The sequence below is a fragment of the Phocoena sinus genome, chromosome 1 (genome assembly GCF_008692025.1).
Source record: "Phocoena sinus isolate mPhoSin1 chromosome 1, mPhoSin1.pri, whole genome shotgun sequence".
Classification (NCBI taxonomy): domain Eukaryota; kingdom Metazoa; phylum Chordata; class Mammalia; order Artiodactyla; family Phocoenidae; genus Phocoena; species Phocoena sinus.
The window spans coordinates 28,969,735-28,990,845 of record NC_045763.1 but is presented as its reverse complement, the minus strand read 5'-3'; the positions used below and the strand labels follow the sequence as shown (position 1 = coordinate 28,990,845).

The 21,111-nt window shown below is 46.2% G+C and overlaps 1 protein-coding gene across 3 annotated transcripts in view; it reads right to left on the bottom strand.

Annotated features, from left to right (window-relative positions):
* The window catches only part of AGO1 (argonaute RISC component 1), a 35,568-nt gene extending 17,951 nt beyond the window's left edge, over positions 1 to 17,617 (bottom strand). The window contains exons 1-11 of one of the 3 annotated variants that reach the window (XM_032649981.1): positions 17,382 to 17,617; positions 12,280 to 12,463; positions 9,675 to 9,795; positions 9,052 to 9,233; positions 8,517 to 8,653; positions 8,158 to 8,292; positions 7,920 to 8,007; positions 7,114 to 7,261; positions 2,940 to 3,059; positions 2,438 to 2,569; positions 2,178 to 2,311 (exon numbers count right to left, since the gene is read on the bottom strand). In XM_032649981.1, the coding sequence (XP_032505872.1) occupies positions 2,178 to 2,311; positions 2,438 to 2,569; positions 2,940 to 3,059; positions 7,114 to 7,261; positions 7,920 to 8,007; positions 8,158 to 8,292; positions 8,517 to 8,653; positions 9,052 to 9,233; positions 9,675 to 9,795; positions 12,280 to 12,463; positions 17,382 to 17,406 (1,406 nt within the window). In that variant the 5' untranslated portion in view covers positions 17,407 to 17,617. The remainder of the gene's footprint in view (positions 1 to 2,177; positions 2,312 to 2,437; positions 2,570 to 2,939; positions 3,060 to 7,113; positions 7,262 to 7,919; positions 8,008 to 8,157; positions 8,293 to 8,516; positions 8,654 to 9,051; positions 9,234 to 9,674; positions 9,796 to 12,279; positions 12,464 to 17,381) is intronic. The other 2 variants (XM_032649988.1, XM_032649998.1) reach the window with 2 other exon arrangements.
* Between the last annotated feature and the right edge of the window lie 3,494 nt (positions 17,618 to 21,111).

Sequence of the window (21,111 nt, the reverse complement as noted above, 5' to 3'; positions counted from 1 at the left end):
CTTTTTAAAAAGGATAAAATAAATATGACAATACTCTGGATGATGGACACATGGATGTTTTCTATATTATTCTAATTTTAAAAATTCTTTCAAATAAACATTAGAGTAAAAAATATAACCAATTATTTCATGTAAATAAGAGCCAGGGCTCTGATGGACAACCTAACAGTGTTTCTTCCATTTCTCTGCTTTGTATACAACTACAGTATAGCTATTTAAAAAGCCAAGGTGTTACCAGATTCCATCAATAAGTGGGTCTCTACTTCAAGGAAAGTGGTTTTCCCTATCTTCTATTACCAGATCACACTTGGGATATTATGTCCAGTGCTGGGGGCCACAAAGTGTTTAGAGAACTCTAGGATGGAGAAAGTCTTAAAATCCTGTCCTAAAAGTGATACAGCTGAGGTAACGGCTTCTTTAGCCAGAAGAAAATTCTGAGGGTTGACCCTAGGACTCCCTTATACCTCCCCAATTACCAATTTCTCCACCTCATCTCTTCCCCTTTTGTCTCAGTGGAAAGGATGGCTTTTCCTGTGCTTTGGATCCCATTCCCTCATACACATGTAGTAACTATGTGCATAGTTTCTCTGGGTTCTATTTTCAGCCTCTGTTCACTATGCACATTCTCCCTGGACAATCTCATCCACTGCCACAGCCGAAAACTCTCAAATCTTAATCTTTAGCCCAGAACCATACATGCAACTGGGTACCCTGACCCAGGTGTACAAGTCGCATTTTTACTCCCTGAATCTAGGGATCATTGCAAGAAGGGGCAGTCTGATGAACTGACTCCTTCCAACTCTGAGATTCTAGGTTTATCAGTTTCTGTACCCCAAAATATCCAAAACAACAAACTGCTTCTCAAAAGAGTGGGACAGGGCAAGGACACGGGAATGAGAGAGAAACACACCAAGAGTGGAGCTACCAACAATGTGACACAAAGGCACAGCGCTGAGAGCCTTTCTAATATTGGTTAAGGACCAGCCCTCCAAAGCCTAGCCAAGGCTAAGAGCAGCCTGGCTTAAATGGGGCTAAAATCCCAAGAACCCAGGAAAGGAGACAAGAGGAACACATTTGAGAGAAACTATAATTGTGTGGAAGTAGTTATATATCTGTGAGGGGAGAAGGAGGGCCAGAGTCTCCATATTCATCAGGGGCTGCTGTAACTAATTCTTATGAAAATCCCAAGGCCAGCTGAACCCACCAGGGCACACATCTCTACTAATTCTCATCACTGCCCAAAGTGGTCAGCTCCACTGATTCTTTCTCAGCCCCAGAGTGCACTGACCTTACTCCAGATCCAGAGGAAAAAAAAAAGCTACCACTTCAAAAGACTGCAGGAACACTGAACTGTACACTTTAAATGGGTAAATTTTGTGGTATTTGAAAAATATCTCAATAAAGCTGTTCAAAAAAAAAGAAGACTGCAGGGGAAGGTTTGGTGACTTCTTCACTTACTTATTCACTCATTCAAGACCATTACTCCCCTAAACTGTTCCTTTAAACCATTTGGCTATATCACTTTCTTCATTGCTATCATCTACTCCCAGCCACTCAGCCACAGGTGGCTCAGAGGCCCTTACAATTCATGTTCACCTAATTCAGGTCACTTGGACCCGACTGAACAAATTCTGTGCACAGGAAAGGACAGCTCAGAGTACCAGCTGAACTTTTATTTCCAATTAGGAATATAAGCTTTGAAACCTCAGAACTGATTTGATTCCAATCTGACACTTTCTTGATATGCAAACCTTGTACAAGTTACTTAACCTCTTTGAGCCTCAGTCTCCTGAAAATGGAAATACCACCACCTACTCACTGTGAAGATGAAATAAGAGAACATAAAATTAGGTACAATGTTGGCACAAACATTATAGTCATCACTACTACTGTTTACCACCCATGTTAATGATTATAACAATAATTCAGGTCTCCCTTAGGAGATTCATGTCCTGAAATCATCATCTCTGACACAGATATGGCTCCTTATGAAGACTCCTGACCACAGATGGACAGAAAAGAAGCAGGCAGAAGTGTGAGCCAGACAGCACAGGTGGGGAGAGTCAAGACTCAGAAGGAACAGACTACAGATCAAATCGTGGCCCCCTGGGAGTAGAGGAAGTTAGGCAGCTCTAGGGTCCTTCCCACCCTTCCATCCATACATCCAACCTCCTTACTTGAGCACTTCTTCTCGACACTGTTTTTGGGGTGCGAAGCAGGCAATGGCCCAGACTTTGATCTCAATTCCATTGTAGAACTGTTTCCCCCGCATGTCCCAGACACCTTGATTGGGTGTCGCAATGGCCCGGTTCTGGGGATAGGCAAAGGGGGCGTCCAGGTGAGCCTCAGTAGAGCCAGGTGCGTAGGGGAGCAAAAGCCACGGGCTATACAACCCAACCTCCCCCCACATGTCCCAGAGATGTTGTCTGGCCCTGACCCTGCTCACCCGGCCGCCGTACTGCAAGATGGGCGCCGGCAGCACTCGCCCCGTCACCTCCGTCATGTCATCCTTCACCTTGATCCCAAATTCCTGGATGTAGGGATCTAGGTTGTAGCTGGCATTCTTCATCTGTAAGACAAAAGAAGGGGATCTCAGGAGAGCAGTAGCTTGGCAATACTGCTCACCTTCCGGGTCCCAAGCAGAAAGCCCTGAAGAACAGCTGAGGCTGGCAAGAAATAGCCCTAAAAAGGGGGTTGGGGGAAGGGGAAGATGAGGTAAGTGGGAATGGATAACATAGGGAAGTAATACAGGAGAGAAAAAGAGATAGGAAACAAAGTAGCTACAGGGTCAAGAAGCAAGAGCAGTCCTATGGAGTCCCAGGTAACAAATCCAGACTTTTGTTTTCCTAAGGGTGCTGCCAGGGCAGAAAGGCATCTGTGCTACCAGGGACTCCCATGACTGAGCAACCAAGCATACGTTTCTCTGCATCCTCACTGACCAGGCGGCTGATCTCCTCTTGTCTGTCTGGGGCCGATCTAGCTGTAGCCTTTATCATGGTTGAAGTCTGGTTGTCAGTCAGCTTCTTAATGCAGCGCTGCCCAGCCACAATGTTACAGACCTAAGGAAACAAGAATACGTACCGCTGGCCTGAGTATAGTTCACCTTATACCCGGAGCCCCATAGTAAGGGAAGAGGACGTGGCTGTCAGTCCTGGGAAATGGACTAGAAAATCCCTTGTTCATAGACAGGTAAGTTAGAAAATATCCACGTGCAATACAAAAGGTAATACAGCCACTTCGTGATTAAGAGCTTAGGATCCAGAGGCAGATCTGGGCTCAGGGCTCATATATTAAATAGGGAGAACAGTAACAATCTCCTAGGACTGTCTGGAGACTAAATTAAATAAAGCACTTAAAGAACCAAGTACAGTTCTGAACACTGTAAACACTCAGTAAGTTGTAGCATAAATTATTATTTACCAAAGGACCCAGTCTAGAGCTCTTCTTAATACTAAAAAAACTCAATACACACAAACTGGATGCCTAGGTAGCAGACAGCTCTCCAATGGTAGCAGGCAGTCAGTCGTTCCACACTGCAACACACCAGGAGAACTAGCAGTGACTCAACTCTTGAGCCCGAGCCTACAGATGATCACTGAGCCCTTGGACTATAGAAATCACTGTCTGTTGACTGACAGTGTGCTCTGTTGGTGTGAGGAACATCCTGCCACATGGTTCTCTGTATTGGGCCCAAGAGAACACAATGGAGATCAGAAAAGACTTTCTAGTGATATATAAGACTTCCATTGCCCAATATACTATATTCAGGAAGCAGTGAACAGGAAGCCTTTTGGCAAAGTAGAGAGAACTCAAGAACACTTGAGTTTGAAGTCTAGCTTTGCCAATTCTAGAAGATGCTACCTTGGGTAGGACTCTTAACCACTCTAAGACTCTGCTTCTTTAATTTTAGCCACTGGAAAAAGCATTAGCTGTCTCCTGAAGCTGTTGTGAGGATTTAGATGAAATGAAATGTAAAACTTGTTCCCATAGGGCCAATACACCAAGTACTGCTTCTCTGCCTAACTTCCAGAGTTCATGCTGAACAATGGTAGGGAAAACCAGGACAAGGTCACCTGCCCTTAGACTCTGTACCTCAAAGAATTAGTCAATTCCCTTAATGAAAATCCAGAATTGTTAAAATTTGTGAGGTTGCTCTCTTGAAGGTAACTTAAAGCTGTAGAACTCTTTACGGACAATTTCAACTACAGAATCAACACTGGAAAAAAGACTAAAGCAGGGATGTAGACAAATTGGACCCCTTGTGCATTGCTGGTGGGAATGTAAAATGGTACAGCTGCTGTGGAAAACAGTATGGTGATTCCTCAAAAAATTAAACACAGAATTACCATATGATCCAGTAATTCCATTTCTGGGTATGTACTCAAAAGAAATGAAAGCAGGGACTAGAACAAATATTTGTACGCCTATATTCATAGCAGCATTATTCATAATAGCTAGAAGGTGAATGCAACCCAAGTGTCCATCAATGAATGAACAGACAAACAAAATGCAGTATATACATACATCGAAATATTATTCAGCCTTAAAAAGGAAGGGAATTCTGACATATGCTACAATACAGATGAACCCTGAAGACATTACGTTAAGTGAAATAGGCCACTTAAAAAAAGGCCATATATTATATAATTCCATTTATATGAAATGTCTAGAATAGGCAAATCCACAGAGACAGAAGTAGATCAGTGGTTAGTAGGGGCTGGTGAGGAGGGCAGAAGGAATGGTAAGTGACTATTAATGGGTATGGGCTTTCTTCTGAGGGCGATGAAAATGTTTTAGAATCAGACAACGGTAATGGTTGCACAACTCTGTGAATTAACTAAAACCCACTGAATTGTACATTTTAAGAGGGTGAGTTTTATGGAATGTGAATTATTTCTCAATAAAGCAATTCTAAAAAAAACTATCACCTACAATAGCCTATGTGATTTGACCCTGTACCTCTCTCCAAAATCATCTCCTACTACTTCTCCCCTCATACACTACATACCAGGCACTAAGCCTTCTGTCTCTCTAAGAAGATCCAAGCTCTCTGCTGCTTTAGAGCCTTTGTACTCACTATTAAACTCTTGCCTGGAAGGCTCTTCCTTCAGGTTGTAAAAGGTTGGTTCTATCTCATAATTTGGGACTCAACTCAAATGTCTCCTAAAAGAAATCTTCCCTGGTGGTCCAGTGGTTAAGATTCCGCACTCGCACAGGTTTGATCCCTGGTTGGGGAAGTTCCACATGCTGTCAGTGTGGCCAAAAAGAAAAAAAAAAAAAGAAGCCTTCCCTGACCACAATAACTAAAGTGAATCTCCAACCCGCTCCACCCTTATGACTATCCCCTTAACCTGTTTTATTATTCTTATAGCACTTACCACCAACTGAAACTATCTTATTTATCAACTTATTATCTATCTCCCCCTTCTAGATTATAAGCTCCATGACAGCAGGGACTTTATCTGTCTTGTTAATCTCTGCTTTCCCCACACCTAAGAGTGTATGACTCATAGTAGGAGTTCAATAAATATTTGTTAAATAAACAAGCAACAGTAAAAATCAAAATACATAAGTTATTCACCTTGGAAACTACTGTTTAAACAGAAGTAATGTCAATTTGCTAACAAATCTCAGCTTGCAGTAGATATTACCCAAAGCCTATCTACTTAGCTGTAATTGCCGTTAAAGACTTCTGTTTACATCTCAGAGAACATACTGTCTTCATCCCACTTTCTGTGCATCAGCAGCTATTACTAAGTCAGAGTTCTTGGGCTTTGGGATCTCTTCTCCCTTCAGCCTAATTTCCTCTGGTTAGTTCTGAAATCCCAAAAGCTCACAGAAAGAAGGCTTAAGTTTTGGTCCCAGCTATCTGACTCCTGCTGCTAGAACAGAGTAAGACGGTCATCTAGGCTAGTGCTTTTCCAACTTAAATGTTCATATGAATCCTCTTTAGATTCTGTTATAAGAGATACTGATTCAGTAGGTCTAGGTGGAACCTGAGATTCTACGTTTCAAACAAGCTCTCAGGTAATACCTATGCTCCTGGTCCACTGACCACACTTTGACCAGCACTAGACTAGACAATGAAGCAGTCAGAGACAGTTTCTCATTAGACATTTTGGCTAGTGTATAGAAAACCAAATACAGCCCAGTGGTTCTCCATTTGCATTCTATGACGTAATGCAAATGACTTAAAAGCATTACTTAAGTAATGACTTAAGTAATGACTTAAGAGCATTACTATTCTTTCCTTAATTGCAGAATTTCAAAGGTCTGCTGAAGCGTAAAAATATGACAAATCTTGGAGCGAAAACTTTTTCAAAAGGAACACATTGGGCCCTCGTGGCACAGTGGTTAAGAATCTGATGCCTGCCAATGCAGGGGACACGGGTTCGAGCCCTGGTCTGGGAAGATCCCACATGCCACGGAGCAACTAGCTCATGCGCCACAACTACTGAGCCTGCGCTCTAGAGCCCGCAAGCCACTACTGAGCCCTTGAGCCACAACTACTGAGCCCATGAACCTAGAGGCTGTGCTCCTCAGGAAGAGAAGCTACCGCAATGAGAAGCCTGCGCACCGCAACGAAGAGTAGCCCCCGCTTGCCACAACTAGAGAAAGCCCGCGCATAGCAATGAAGACCCAATGCAGCCAAACATAAATTAATTAATTTTTTAAAAAAAGGATCACATTGATCACTGGGGATACAGAATTCACGTTACAGGTAACGTTCATGTCCATTTTCTGTAAAATAAAGTATACTTGTATCTTTAGGTCATTTAGATCCCCAGCTCCAGACAGGGAAAGAGAAATTAAGAGGACATGAGTGTAGGTATCTGAAATCTCTGTACTGAATGAACTAATTACTTATTAAACAGTAAATACAGCTTTCGCCTCTGCCTGGCAGTCCTGAAAGAATACGAGAGCAGGATGTGGGATAAGTAAAGAACTCAGCAGTTAAGAATGAGGCCTACATTTCACAGAATGACCTCTCAGAACATCAATTTTCCAAACCTAAAAATGATGAGAGACTACAAATGGAAGAATAGACCTCTGATGATCAGTGTGCCGGTACCATGCTTGTTCCCCAGCCAGGCCATTACTTGGCAGTCTCACCTCTAGGGGCAGGTAGGTATGCTTTTGTTCCTGGCCAACTTGCAGGCAGGGCAGGTGGGGATACTTGAGCTGAAGGTTATATTTCTGCTTGAAATACTGTGCCACTGTGCACTCCACAGTCTGTCCACTCTCCAGCTGCAAAGGAAACCTGTTTGGGGGAAGGGAAAGAAGTGTCATGGCCCAGCATTCAGTAACACCTTTCTAGACCTACAACCATGGGAAGCGCCAGACTTGACTTCATCCCTATCCAACCTCTTTGAGCACTCCCACCACTCATAGGAAAGCAGAGGAAATACAGGGCTCCAAGAGTGAAGCCAAAGATTTGAAAGGCAAGTTCCACAACGGTCAGATCATATCTGACTCATCTGTATGTCCAGTGTTGTGCATGAAGCCTGACACACAGTAGGCACTCACAGTCCAGCACAGTCTGAAGTGAAGGAGGTAGATGGAATCAGTGACAACTTACCCAAGGGTCTAGCCTAGGATCTCAACTTGCTTTTTCAGGAGGAAGAATAAGTTGAGAGAGATCCTAACATTTATAGAACTGAGAAAGAAGCCAGAGAAAGACACCTGCTCTCCAGTAAACGCCCAAGAAGGAAAGGTGGAGACCAAGAAGATAAAAATGGTAGGGAGAGTATCAATGGATCTGGGAAGGTTAGGGGAGGGATGCCAAATTCCCACAGCTTATCTTCAAAAACAGGGCTCATCCTCAGGGCCAGGTGTGGGTGCAGAGAAAGTGAACAGAGTATGTTGAAATATCGGCCCTCTTCCACCAACAGTATGGCTTAGCAGCCCTGTCAACTTACGTCTGATGGCTGGCAGGGCGGCGGGTAACATTACACACGCGGTATTTCCTCTTCATCTGTCCACAGTGGGTCACTTCCACCTTCAGGCCTGGGACACACACACTGCTTGTCAGGGTTGGAAAAGGTTGCTCATGTGCCCAGGCTTGGCCTCTCCCCTGAATATATCCCAAGGGGATTTCCTTTTAGGACTAAAGAGAAAGTAGCACTGATTCCCCTCCCCGCCTGGCTGGGTCCTCACCCTTGATCTCCTTGGTGAAGCGCACACGCTGAGAGTCCGTGAGGGGCTTGGGCTGCTCATCTATGTTCCTGATGTCCAGCACCTCACACATGAACTCAATCACTGGCTGCGCCTTGTAGAAGGCAGTGGCTGAGACTGTGGGGACATGGTAAGTACAGCTCAGCTCAGGTTCTGTCTTCCAGAATAAATGGAAGCACTGCTCTTTACACCCTCTTCTTTATAGGGTATTGGGATGGGGGAGGGGTCCCAGGGCTGTAGGGATTAGACTAGGAGTGTGGTTACAGAGCTGGGAGGGATGAGGCTGGGAGTGTGGTCACTGGACTCAGGGTGCCCCTGGCTCCATAGCTCTCCCCACTCACCATCAATGTTGAGCATCATCTTCCACATGGCAGGGCGCACAGACTGGTGAAAGCCGAACCAGACCTCGCGCCCACCCCCCAGCGGGTGGTAGTAGCCCTCAGGCGGTGAGAAGAAGGAGCGGCCCACAGGGGTGTACCTGGCAGGGACAGGCAGAGAACTGGTCCCTCGGGCACAGGCCCCCACCCTGTGAGGCATCCTGGGCACGGAGGAGCCCTGGCCTGGAAGGCAGGACACCAGGGCTTTAATTCCAGCTCTGATCCTTTACTAGTTGTGTGACTGACCTTGTGCAAGTCTCTCCCCTTTTACTGCCCTGCAGGGACAGATGGGGTGAGGTCCAAAGATATCTAAAAGGGACAGGGCCAAAGCTTTAAACCATCTAAATGTATATGCACACTTGCCTGGTATATGGTAGGGCTTCAAAGAATTTTTTATTTGAAAGGCACACGGTGGGACCTTAATATACGCTCATTCCCCTCCTCCTCCCACAGCACTTCTGCCACCACTTGTAGCCCAGATACTAACTACACCCAGTACCTCATGGATGCCAGGTGCCTCATGGCCACATCCAGGGCTTGCACAGACTCCAGGGGAACGGGGATCTGGCCACTAACCAAGGCCTCATGCAGCATGCGCCAGCTCACAATGGCTAGCCACTTGATGGAGACCTTGAAGATTCGATCCTTCCCTTCCCCAGGGATTGTCACCTCGAAGTCAACCTTCAGGAAAGAGAAAGGGGTGAAAGATTGCTGATGCTGTCCCACAGTCCAATATTCCCTGCCTTGCCCCTATTATCCTTCACCCCATAGATTTCCCAGAATCTGCTTCTTAAGCTGATAGGGACTCACAATGAGAACTTCAGAGTAAATCCAGCCCCTTAGTCTCCAGCCACCTTGGCTCAGTGTATCTGTCCCTCTCAACCACACTTAGTAGGAAGTCCCTTAGGTCTATTTTAAGTCTAATCTCAGTCTGTTTGGACAGGGACAGACATACAAGAGGCTAAATAAACATCAGCACCTACCCATCCCTCATCCTAAAACACACTTTCTCAGCACAAAAGACGAAAGGGATCTTTGGACTGTCAGACTCCAAACAGGCTTAGTTGAGTTCTGTCCCTCCCCAGACCCCTGACACAGGTCCAGCCTGACTCCCAACCTTACCCGTTCATTGCCAATGGGCAGTGCTGTGACAGTGTAAATGTTCTTCTTTCCATCATACACGGGCTTGCGATCACCAAAGATCTGAGGCTTGAAATGCTGGACCATGTATTCCACCACTTCCCTGTGGGGAATAGGAAAGGCCAGTGGAAGCTGAAAGACTACTACTTCAAGCTCTTGGAAGTAATTTAAACTCCAGGCAATGTCCCATCTACTATATTCTGTCCTACCAGCTACTAATCTCTATTCTAAGCAGTGCTTCCCAAGCTTCAACATTCATATGAACCACCTAGAGATCTAAAATGCAGGTTCTGATTCAGCAGATTTAGAGCAAAGTCTGAAATTCTACGTTTCTAGCACACTCCCAGGTGATATTTTTGGTCCTCGGATCACCCAGGCTCTGAAGGACCTAAAAGAGTGGTTGTGAGTGCCTTCTGAGCAGAGGGGGAGGCTGAGGGGAGAAGGGCTTAATCTCAGGGTCTGTCCAGAATCAGGAACAAAATCTAGGTTGCTCCAACCCTCAAGCTGATAATCAACAAAGGCAGATGGGAAGAGACCTGAATTGGAATAGGAATAAAGTGTGGAAGAACCACCTCACCTCTTCCATCTCTCTGAAGTCCTTAGTTCTACCACCCTGTTTTCTCTCCATTATCATCTCTTTCCTGATTTCAGTTCCTGTCCTCTGCTACTTAGATTCCAGAGTATCCATCTAGCCTTCAAAATCCCAGTCCATCCAACTATCTGAACTCTTCACTTTCTAAACCAAAGCTCTTGAATACTATTGGATAAAAAGACTCAAACTATACATTGGAAGCAACTGTAAACACATGGTTTTTTTTTTTTTTTTTGCGGTACGTGGGCCTCTTGCTGCTGTGGCCTCTCCCGTTGCGGAGCACAGGCTCCGGACGCGCAGGCTCAGCGGCCATGGCTCACGGGCCCAGCCGCTCCGCGGCATGTGGGATCTTCCCGGACCGGGGCACGAACCCGTGTCTCCTGCATCGGCAGGCAGACTCTCAACCACTGCGCCACCAGGGAAGCCCAAACACATGGTTTTAATGCCAATTAGGCCTCGGTGCTGCCCAGCAATCTTTTTCATATCTCTGATCACTTCCATCCTCATAGATTGTGTCAAACCTTCTCCACTACCCGCCTAACGACAGAATCCACTCCTACCTCAGATCAAAAAGCATCTTTAATAATTTTGAAAGGAGTACAACATAGAAGGCAAGGCCACCCTCAAGTTCCCAGACATATAAACAAATACATTTATATACACTTGCCTCTTTTCCTCTTTCTTTCCTCTCACACTTGAAATATCCCTTCCATATATAATTTTTAAACATCTGAAAATATGTTCAACTTCACTCAGTAGAGAAATACAATTTAAAATTAGACCAAGATATAATTCTCTACTTATCAGAATGCCAACAACTAAAAAATCCAATATACAGAATTGGTGCGGATATGGGGGGGATACCTTACTGATGGGAGTATAAATTGGTACAACTTACCTTAAAAAAACCTGGCAACATCTCAAAAATTTTAAATGTATTACGCCAGCAATTCCAGCCTAGGAACTTATCCTACAGATACACTTGTATCTGCATGCAAAAATGTATCTATATTAATATTCTACACAGTTTCACTTTTGTAGCAAAAGTTTAGACTCAACCTAAATGTTCCTGAATAGATTTATTAAATAGGTTTTAATATATCCATTCAATGGAATATCTATGAAGCTATGCAAAAGAATGAGACAGATATGTAGGTACTGATATATATTACTTTCCAAATTATATTGTTCAGTGGAAAAAAGCAAGGTGCAGAGCAGTGTATATAAGATTCTGTATTCTGTGTGCTTTAAAAATGTTCTATAAACATATATGCTTGCATATGCATAGAAAAATATCTGAAAGTGTACTCAAGAATGGTAATAATGAATGCATCTGGGGAAAGGGACTAGGAGACAGGAGGCCAGGGTAATACGAGACATTTTTCATTGCTACTCTTCCTGTAATATTAATTTTTTTTTTTACATTGTGCATATATATATGTGTCCTCCTGCCTCAGCAAGGACATCCCACTCACTCCTCTCCTCTCTGTCTTGTACCTTTAACCTCTCCTGCACTAGCTCCTTCTCGGTTTATAAACATACCCATGTCTCATTCTTAAAAACTTTTCATTTATTCATTTCAACAAATAATGAAATGCAGTAGGCACTATACTTGACCCCTATAATCTTCTCTAGCCAACATATTCCCTCTCTCCCCATGCTTCACTATCAAGCTATCTAGAAAAAAGCTATCTGTTCTCACTATCCCTACCACATTACCTTCCATTTATTCCTTAACTCACTGTCAGATTACTAGCCCAACTCCTCTACTGAAACTACTGTGGCAATAGGTACCAATTGTCTCCTAATAGCCAAATCCAGTGATATTTTTCAACATTTACCTTACTTAGAATCTCTTCCTCAAGAACTTTCTTGAATTTGGTGATATCATCCTCTACTAGTTTTTCTTTTACCCCTCTGGATTCCCTTTTAAGGCTGTGAGACTCAGGAAAATAAGGACTACTGGACTTAGTGGCTTAAACGTGCATTACTTACCGGTTGACTCTGCGAGGACACTTATCCGGCTTGATATCCACCTCGTAGTGGTAGACGTCAATCTTAGGGATGTCCACTTCAAAGTAGTTGGCCAGAAGCTTGATTGGTTTCCCCACGGTGCCAATGCCAGGCCGGCGAGGTGCCTGGAACACCTGCTGCAGGGGGGGCAGGTAGGTGCCTGCAGCTACAAGACAGAGAGGCTGGTGAGGGTAGAGTCTGGTAATTTCCTTACCACTCTGATCAGAGAAGGCACAAGGCCTCCTAGAACAGGAGCAGCAAAGTGTAGGAAAAGCCTCTTTCCTGACTACCCAACCCAACTGAGGGCTTCCACTGGCTGAAACAACCCAGGCTCATTTTTTAAAAATTCTTTCCAGTTAGGAAAATTACCCTTGTTGTCTATCTTAAATTCATCAAATGAGTATGTAATATCTTCCTATTACATGCTAAGTAGATGGGCTAAATCTGGCTCTAGTAACAAAACTCTTTCTTCCCTCTACTAGATGAAGACTCCTTCAGGTATCTAGCAGACCAAGAAAGCCTTATTATCTGTCAGCCAGATGCTCACTTCACTCATCACCATCCTGAACACAAAATAGTATCATCTTAATGCTTCTCTGCACTGCAGGCAGGAGGAAGACCTAAAGAAGGCCAAGTGCTGGGGCGGGCGGATGGGGGGAGGCCACGCAAGGAACAGGGCAGTGTCTGAGAAAAGATTAAGGCAACCGAATGGCTGAGGATGGAGCAGAAAAGGAGAAAAGGCTAAAAGGATGGATTTTGGAGACTAAGGAAAGGAGAGAGGCTGAAACATGGAGCTGGTGAAGAGGCTGGAACCGGAGGTCACAGCCCAAAAATGCTTGAACTGGGAAGGAGGAAAGGCTGGAGTTAGGGCTGGGGCAAGACAGTTTAGAGTTGAGAGCCTGGGCAAGAAGCAGGGCTGCAAGTGGGGAGACAATGAAGAAGTTCAAAAGAAGAAAAAGCTAGGGAATGAAAACAGGCTAAATATAGGAGACTGAGGCAAGAGTAAACTAGAGTAGAGGATTTGGGAAGGAGGGGCAGACAGTAGCATCCTGGAGAAGACGAGATTACTGCTTCTGGGAAGAAGAATACAAGATTCTTTCCAGGCCCACAGCTCCTTCTACACAGAGGGCCCAGACAGTAGCAGAAGGGGTTTAAGACAGAGGCAGCCCTTGGGAAAGGGCTAGGGCAGGGCCAACTCCCACTACTTTCTCCTCTATTGCCACCAGTCTGATTGCTGCCCGTCGTTTTATTTTCTAGCTTGAGGGGAAAGGGAAGAAAAGAGGAAACTGCTTAAGAGAACCCTCCCTCAGCATCTACTATTGTCTTTGCCAGCAGAGGACCAGCCCAGGTGGGAGGAAAGAGGGACAAAACAGCCCAGAACCTCCCATTACCAGATATCTGCTTTCACAGTTGGCGAGGCTGGGGGGATGGGGCATATCCTCAGCAGGGGGGTCAGGAAGAGGTCAGAACCATTCAAGGGAGGGGCATGCTTTCCAGAGCTAAGCTGCTGTGTCTCCTTCTAACCACCTGTCAAGCCTACCCTACTCCACAGACAGGGAAACACAGACGGGAATGGCAGCCCAGCCTGGGGAGAAAAGGCCTTCAGGATTCAGCTACCTGGGGAAGTGAAAGCCTAACTACTAGCACCTGGCCACATACCCCAGAAAGAGCTGAACAGAAATTATACACAAGCCATAGATAGACATACACATCCAAACACATACTTAGACCTGGACAGTGTACCTTCATACACATACCCCTCACCAGCCTAGATTGTGAGATCTTCAAAGATACAGGCTGTATCTGCCTTGGTCACTGCTGAATCTCCAGCGCCTGGCATATAGGTGTTCAATATACAGATACTAAATGAATTAACAAACAGATCCATAGACACACCACGAAGAACACACAAGCATACACAGCACACAAACACCTGCACACTGCTCAGAAACAATTATAAACCCAGCACAGGACAAACATGACCCTAGTGGAAGTAGCTGGTAAGAGATACCCTTTCCCTCCCCAAGTTCTTACATTCCATTCACCTCCTTAGCCTCCCAGGCTGAATAATTGTTAGGAGCCTTGGGAGAAAGACATCCCCTAGAGCTAGGGGCTGGGTAGAAATGATGGGGGATGGGACAGACACTCTAGCCTCAAAACCTTCTCTTTCCCAGAAACAGGACTACACACCAGACTTAGCGTTAGGCACCCTCCACTCCTAGGAGGCTTTGGAAAAACAAGGAGCCCCCACCCTCCCCTTCATACCCAAACTAGGGAAGGCAGGAGGAAGAGAGAACCTCTCTCCCACTCCACTCCCCTGCAAGCCTTACAGCAGTACAAGTTCCTCCCCTAACCCCACCCTGCCCCCAGCTTTTAGTCTGAGAAAGGGAGACACTTCCCTTCAGACCCAGACAGGGACAGACGGCCACTTTGTGATGCAGATGAGGGCCCCAGCACAGAGGACAAAGCTTGGGCCTTGGGGGAAAGGGGCGGGGCCCTTCCCTGCAGACAAAAGCATGGAGGGAGGGGCTATGAAAAGGACACTCCCCCTCCCCCATCCTCAACCAGCCCTGAGAAGGAAAAGTAACAGAGCTGAAAGGCCTGGCTCAGGGATTCCTTCCCTGCAGTTCTGAGGCACACATACCTCCCAATAAGCTAGACAGCCCACTCAAAAGACAAACTCAAGGTTGGGTTAGCTGTCCGGTAAGCAAAGAGTAAAGGGCCAATCGCTCCAAAAAGAATTTGTCCACACACTGAGTACACACAAATTATTAAATATCCACACATGTGCTTAACCATTTATGTTCACACTGGAATGTGATTCAATTCAAAAAATAAAGACATACTTGTGTCAGGGCCTAGACATTGGTTGGTTCCACAGATAAATCAGACACCACCTCTACCCTCTGGGAGCTCCCAGTCCAGTATATGTACTTGTAACACACCTGAGCACAGAAGGCACACCTGGCCATAAGCCCAGCGAAGTCAGCAACAATACCTTGCTTTGTGTACGTACTGTGTCCTCAAACCTCCAAGAAAATAGTCTGAGCCTAGGAAGGAGGCAGTTATGGGATCCCTCCACTCACAGCTTCCAGAATGAATTTCAATTACACCTTTTGATGAGGTAAAGCCTGCCTCATTAGGCTACAGCCAACTCCAGATACCAGGCTCTAGTTCCTTCCTTAGAAGCTATAAATATGTAACATGAACCAGAAAAAGTCAACTTTTTCATCACTCTAGAGGCCATTAGGAATTCACCATAATAGATCAATCTGGTATGGGTGCCAGCTCCCAGCAATCCATCTGGACCTCTGGGACCTCTACTACTCTAATCCCTGGGTTGCTGCAAGTAGTCTCCAGCCCAGAAAACCAGGAGAGCTCCTGGAATGGAGAAAGGGGCCTAAGGGAAGGAGGAAGTCGTTTTCTGAAGTCAGTTGCTCCCTGCATTCCACCTTAAGGCTTACACAGCCTTTACAAGGTTGTTTTTGTCCTGGGGAAAGTAGTCACTAAGCACTTATAGATCACTGAATGGATGACTCGAAGAATGAGTTGGCAGGAGCTATTTCCTTAAGGGGATTAGATCTGGTATAAAAGACAAAAATGCTTCAACCCCGAGATCAAATGGGAGGAAGTAGTGTGACAAGACCTAAAGGATTCCCAGGTCCAGACTGCTCCTCCCATCAAAAGGGTAAGAGACAGGACACAGGAGGTGCCACCACTACACAACACATCCAGGGACTCTGGTCTTCTTGGGGCAGCCATGCCTCAGTTTCTCCTCTATTCTTACCGCCTTTTCTCCTGATTGTAAATAAGGAGAAGTTAAGGCTATCACCTGGGGCACCATGGTGAAGGCTATAGACTTCCCCCTACCCCAAACAACGTATTTGTGACAAAAGGCTAGCTTGATGACCTTGGGTCTAATAACATGGCCCTGACAGTTTCTGGGGAGTAGAGAGAGGAAAAAGAAAAGATACTCAGTGGGGGACAACAAACATAAAAATATTAAGGTATAGAAAGATTAGGCTGCCGACTCAGGAGACATTCAATAGAGAGGTCATTTTCCTTGGATTAAAAGATCCCAACTCTGCTCACTGTTGGACCGTGCAAACCAGGCAGAAAACCCCTTCTAGGTAAACCTGGTCCTGGCCTTGGTACCTCAGTAACCAACACATTTTTCAAGGCCTGTCTTCAAGGGGGACCCGTCCATAACCTAAAACATTGCTTCCATCCCAGTCTTTCCTCATCCCAGTGGCAGAATAAGGCACTTTAGCAGTTTCCCTCAACCTATTCTTGGCAAATTATGACTGAAGGTTTTCAGGGCCAAGTGCAAGAGCCCCAAGATGGGGAAGGGGCCCATTTCCACTTGTACTCTGCCAGCATAACCTAAGAGAGACTGCAGCCCAACAGTGCGCTCCTTTTTCCAAGCCAACCTGCGGGTCTGGGGGTGGGGGGTTCGGGCGGCCACGCCCCCACCACATCGGGCAACCCGTTCCAGCTGCCACCTCCGCGCATGCTCCGGCGCCTCCGCTCCATCTCCCTAGACTGGGCGGGGGGGGGGATCCCGGGGCTGGATCCCCACCCACTGCCCTCTGACCCTCGCCCCCGCGTCAGGCCCGGCTGGGGCGGAGCTCACAGCCCAGCTCTGGCGCCTTCTCCCAAAAGACATCAGCCCAGCCCAGCCCGGCTGAGCCCCCGCCCCCGGCATGCGGCAGCTCTGGGCCCATCTGTGTCGACCCCCTCCTCTCCTGGACACCTGGGGCCCGCCCCCTGCCACCTGCCGGGCCTCTCCCTAGGCCTCCCGGGATCTCCGAGTGTCCTTACGTGCGTTCAGGCCCTTCTCCCAGAGCACTTCCCACCTACAGGAGTGCATACAGCCTCCTTTGATAAATGGCCCCCGTCTCTGAGCTCCCTTCACAAGGTTTCCCCCGGAACTGCACACAGCCCCCTTCAAACTGGGCCCCCCATCTCGTAAGAGCCCCTTTCCTCACTCAGGAAACCTTTCCTCACTCGGAAATCCTGCTCTTCACGCGGGAGTCCCCTAGTCCTTGGAGCATGCACCGTGCCCCTCTGCCGGGGGCCCTTACCTGCTCCCGAGGGTCCCGCTTCCATCCCATATACCCGTGCGGAGGTCAGGCGGCCCGGAGACTGTGGAGTCCAGCGTGAAGGGCCTAGGTACCCCGCACTTTAGCTGCTTGGGCTCCCGGGCCGGGCTCGGCTACCCCCCCAAGCCCGGCCGCTCGCGCCGCCGCCCCCGCAGCCTCCGTTGCAGCCGCCGCCGCGGAGCCTGCAGCAGCTCCCCCAGCTAGCGCCCGGCCAGCTGCCAGTGCGCAGGCGCGACCGCCAGGCCCAGGGGGCGGACGGGAACGAGTCAAACGGGGCGCTCCGACAGCAACAAAGGCCAATGGAGAGGGGCGGGGGCACCGGGGACCGGAGGCAGCGGCCCCTGGCGGTCACCCGTCGCCATGCAGCCCGGCGAGAGGGCTCCGGTAGAGGCGCCGCGGAACCACGCAGTGGCTTAAGTGGGGCGGGGCGGGAGGACAACCCCCCGCAGCAGCCTCCGGCCTTGTCTTTTCCCCAAACCTGTCCCTCCAAGCCTACACACAGCCTCCCCCCTTCACACAGGGCCACGCGCACATTTCCACCTCATTCCCAGGTCACCCTCACACACTCCGAGAGCCCCGTCACCCAGGGGCCCTGCCTCCCACCTCTCCTCCCAATCACCCTCATCCTTCAAGCCTCGGCTGCAAAGCGATTGCCTCCGCGAAGCCTTTCTCCGTCCCTAGTCACTGAACTCACTGACGCCACCCTCTCTTCCAGGCCGACTACCGGGCGCTGAGACCACAGATATGAAAGAGACTGCCTACCCTGGAAGATGTCGCAGTCTCAACTTGAGTGCAGCTCCTGAGCTCTACCTGCGGGACCTAGGAAACACCTGTCTCCACTTGCTCATCTACAGCTCACGCCTCAACTCAGTCAATCCGTTTCTGCCCTACCATGTCACTTAAAACACTTTTTGTGTCGAAATTCAAAGGATAATTTTCAACTCATTTCTCTGCAGCATCTGACACTTTGCCTCTCCTTCCTTTTTGAGGCTTCTACTTGGCTTCAGCATTTTCTGAGGTCTCCTATTGCCTAAGCCCTTTTCAGCCTTCTTCAAGGGCCCCCCTCTTGCTTTTGATTCATTAAATAACAGCGTTCACCATGGTTTCAAACCCAGCTCTCTTCTCATTCCACTCTCCACTTTTCCCTTAAAGGTCTCATCCATTCTTATGGCTCAACTATCCTTCCAAATCTCTATTTCCAACCATGTCTCAGACTCATATTTCCAAGTGTCTGCTGGACAGCTCCACCTGGATCTACCAGCACTTCCAATTTCAAGAGTCCAAATCCAAACTCTATCTTTCCCCCACAAACGTGCTTGTCCTATACCTCCTGTCTCTGCGAAGGGCACCTTCATCCCAGAAATGACAGTTTCTCTCTCTCCCGTGCTTCTTCCCTTATACAGCTGTTCACAAAGACCTGACATGTTTACCTCCTGAACTGCTCTCGCATGATCTCCCTGACATTCTTCTGATGGCTCCTTGTGCTGGTGCAGACCTTTACCATACCTTGCCAAAAGTATCACAATCACCTCCTTGCTGGTCTCACGGTTTCGGGGAACATTTCTCCTATTTGGTCTGCATCAATTGATAGGTGGTAAGAGACCCCAGCTCAAACATCACTTTTCCATATATTCATTCATATGTATGCATCCATCTGTATTTTTTGATGCCTACTTTACACTAGATGCTGTGCAGAAGGCTAGGAACTTAAGAGAGAGACCATATCCAGTTGCTATCCATTGGGAAGATTAATTTCTGACACTTTTCATAGTATGCTTTGCTTTTCTCTAGCAGAGGTTCTCAAATAGCAGGCATCAGAATCACCTGGAGGGCTTGTTAAAACACTGAATGTTAAGCACCACCTCCAGAATTTGTGATTCAGTAGGTCTTGGGTGGGACCCAAAGAATACATGTTTCTGGTAAGTTTCCAGATGGGGCTGCTGCTGCTGACCTGGGGACCACATTTTAAGAACTACTGCTCTACAAGATAAAGTTAAGAACAAAGACTCTAGAGCCACACTGTTTTGGTTCCAATCCTGGTGCTGCCATTTACTACTAGCTGTGAAAATTACTTAACTTCTGTGTGTCCCAATTTCCTCCTCCCCTATTTTAGGGGGTGAAAATAGTACCTACCTCGTTGGACTGTTATTAATATATATAAAGACCTTAGAACAATACCTAGAAGAATGCAGGTGAAGTATTGGCTACTACCATAATTACTGTCTGTCTCTTGTACTACATTCTAAATTCTTTAAGAGCAGGGACCATATCAGATGCACTTCTGTCCCCCTTTAGTGGTTCGCACAAGCTGTGCCCGGAATGATCAGTAAATTTGGGTTGATCTGTATCAAATAGATGGCATCAAAACATCCTCAGAAATAGCAAGATCTTTGCCTTGGTGTAACTAAGCTAGAAGCTCAGCATTCCTTAAGAAGAGTTTGAATCCCCTGTTCTAAATATGAAGCCTCACACTTAACTTTGTGGAAAGGCACTGGTCACTATTCTGATCCACCTCCAAAGTGGCTAGTGGAGTCAAGCCTTGCCCTGGCCTTGCAGGGTCTCTCTGCAGAGTGTCTTCATCATCAAGGATTTCACTCTTGGCTAGGCAAAGTGGTAGAGTATAAAGGAATTCCAGATAGTATCTTGTTTTCTTATTCAGACTTCTTTCAGTAACTCCTGATGTACCTTCCCAGAAAGCTTATTGGCTCCTTCTGTTTCCAGTTCAATCCTTCCACCTCAATCCATAGCTAAGTCACACCCAAGGGCCTCTCCTACGTAGGCCAGACCTCAGATCTTTCCACTTACACACCTTCCCTAAACCCAGAGTTTCCTGGCCCCAAAACAACAAGAATGGCATAAGAAAAAAACTGTATCGCCAATCTATATTTTCCTTTTTTAAAATATTAATAAAACAGCCTGGGAACAATGAAATCAAGGCAGTATAGTAGACATAAAACAAATCGTATACCCTATTATCAGAAAATGAATCACTAACACCTCCTGCATGCACCATCTCTTTTTATCTATAATAAAATGTATTTCTTGTATAATATTTCAGGAGATAATTTTAAAAATCAGAAATCATGAACAATGGAATTAATAAATGTTACCTTGTACTTTGAAAAGACTTATGCAATCGGTAGACTTTTTAAAATTATGCTATCATTGACATACATAAACTGCACATAAAGTATACAATTTAATCAATTCTAACATATGTATCGATCTGCGAAACCATCATCACAATCAAGACAGTGAACGTATTTATCTCCCCAATTTTAAAACTCATCACAGAGATTTAACAAATACAAGAGAATTTTTTACATAACTACAGACTAGTGAATCTGATACCTGATCAAAAGTTTAAGCTACAATTTTTTTCCTTTAAAAAATTCAAAACAGAATAAAAAGCAAGAATTGAGCAACAATTGAGGAGGACACTGAGAAAATTATCAAAAATTACCAAACAGTATCTGGCCCAGAAGGTTTACTGTGTAATATTTCCAACCATTCCTTAAAGAGATAATTCTGTTCCATGTTATATGAATGGTTCTAGAACATGAGAAAAAGGGGAATTTTCCTAATTTGTTCACAATAGCAGATAAAGATCCACACCTCTTATCATATGATGATATTACAAAAAGATCTCAGGAATATGGATGCAAAAATCACAAGTCAAATACTAGCCTACAGAATTCTGTAAGAGAATAAT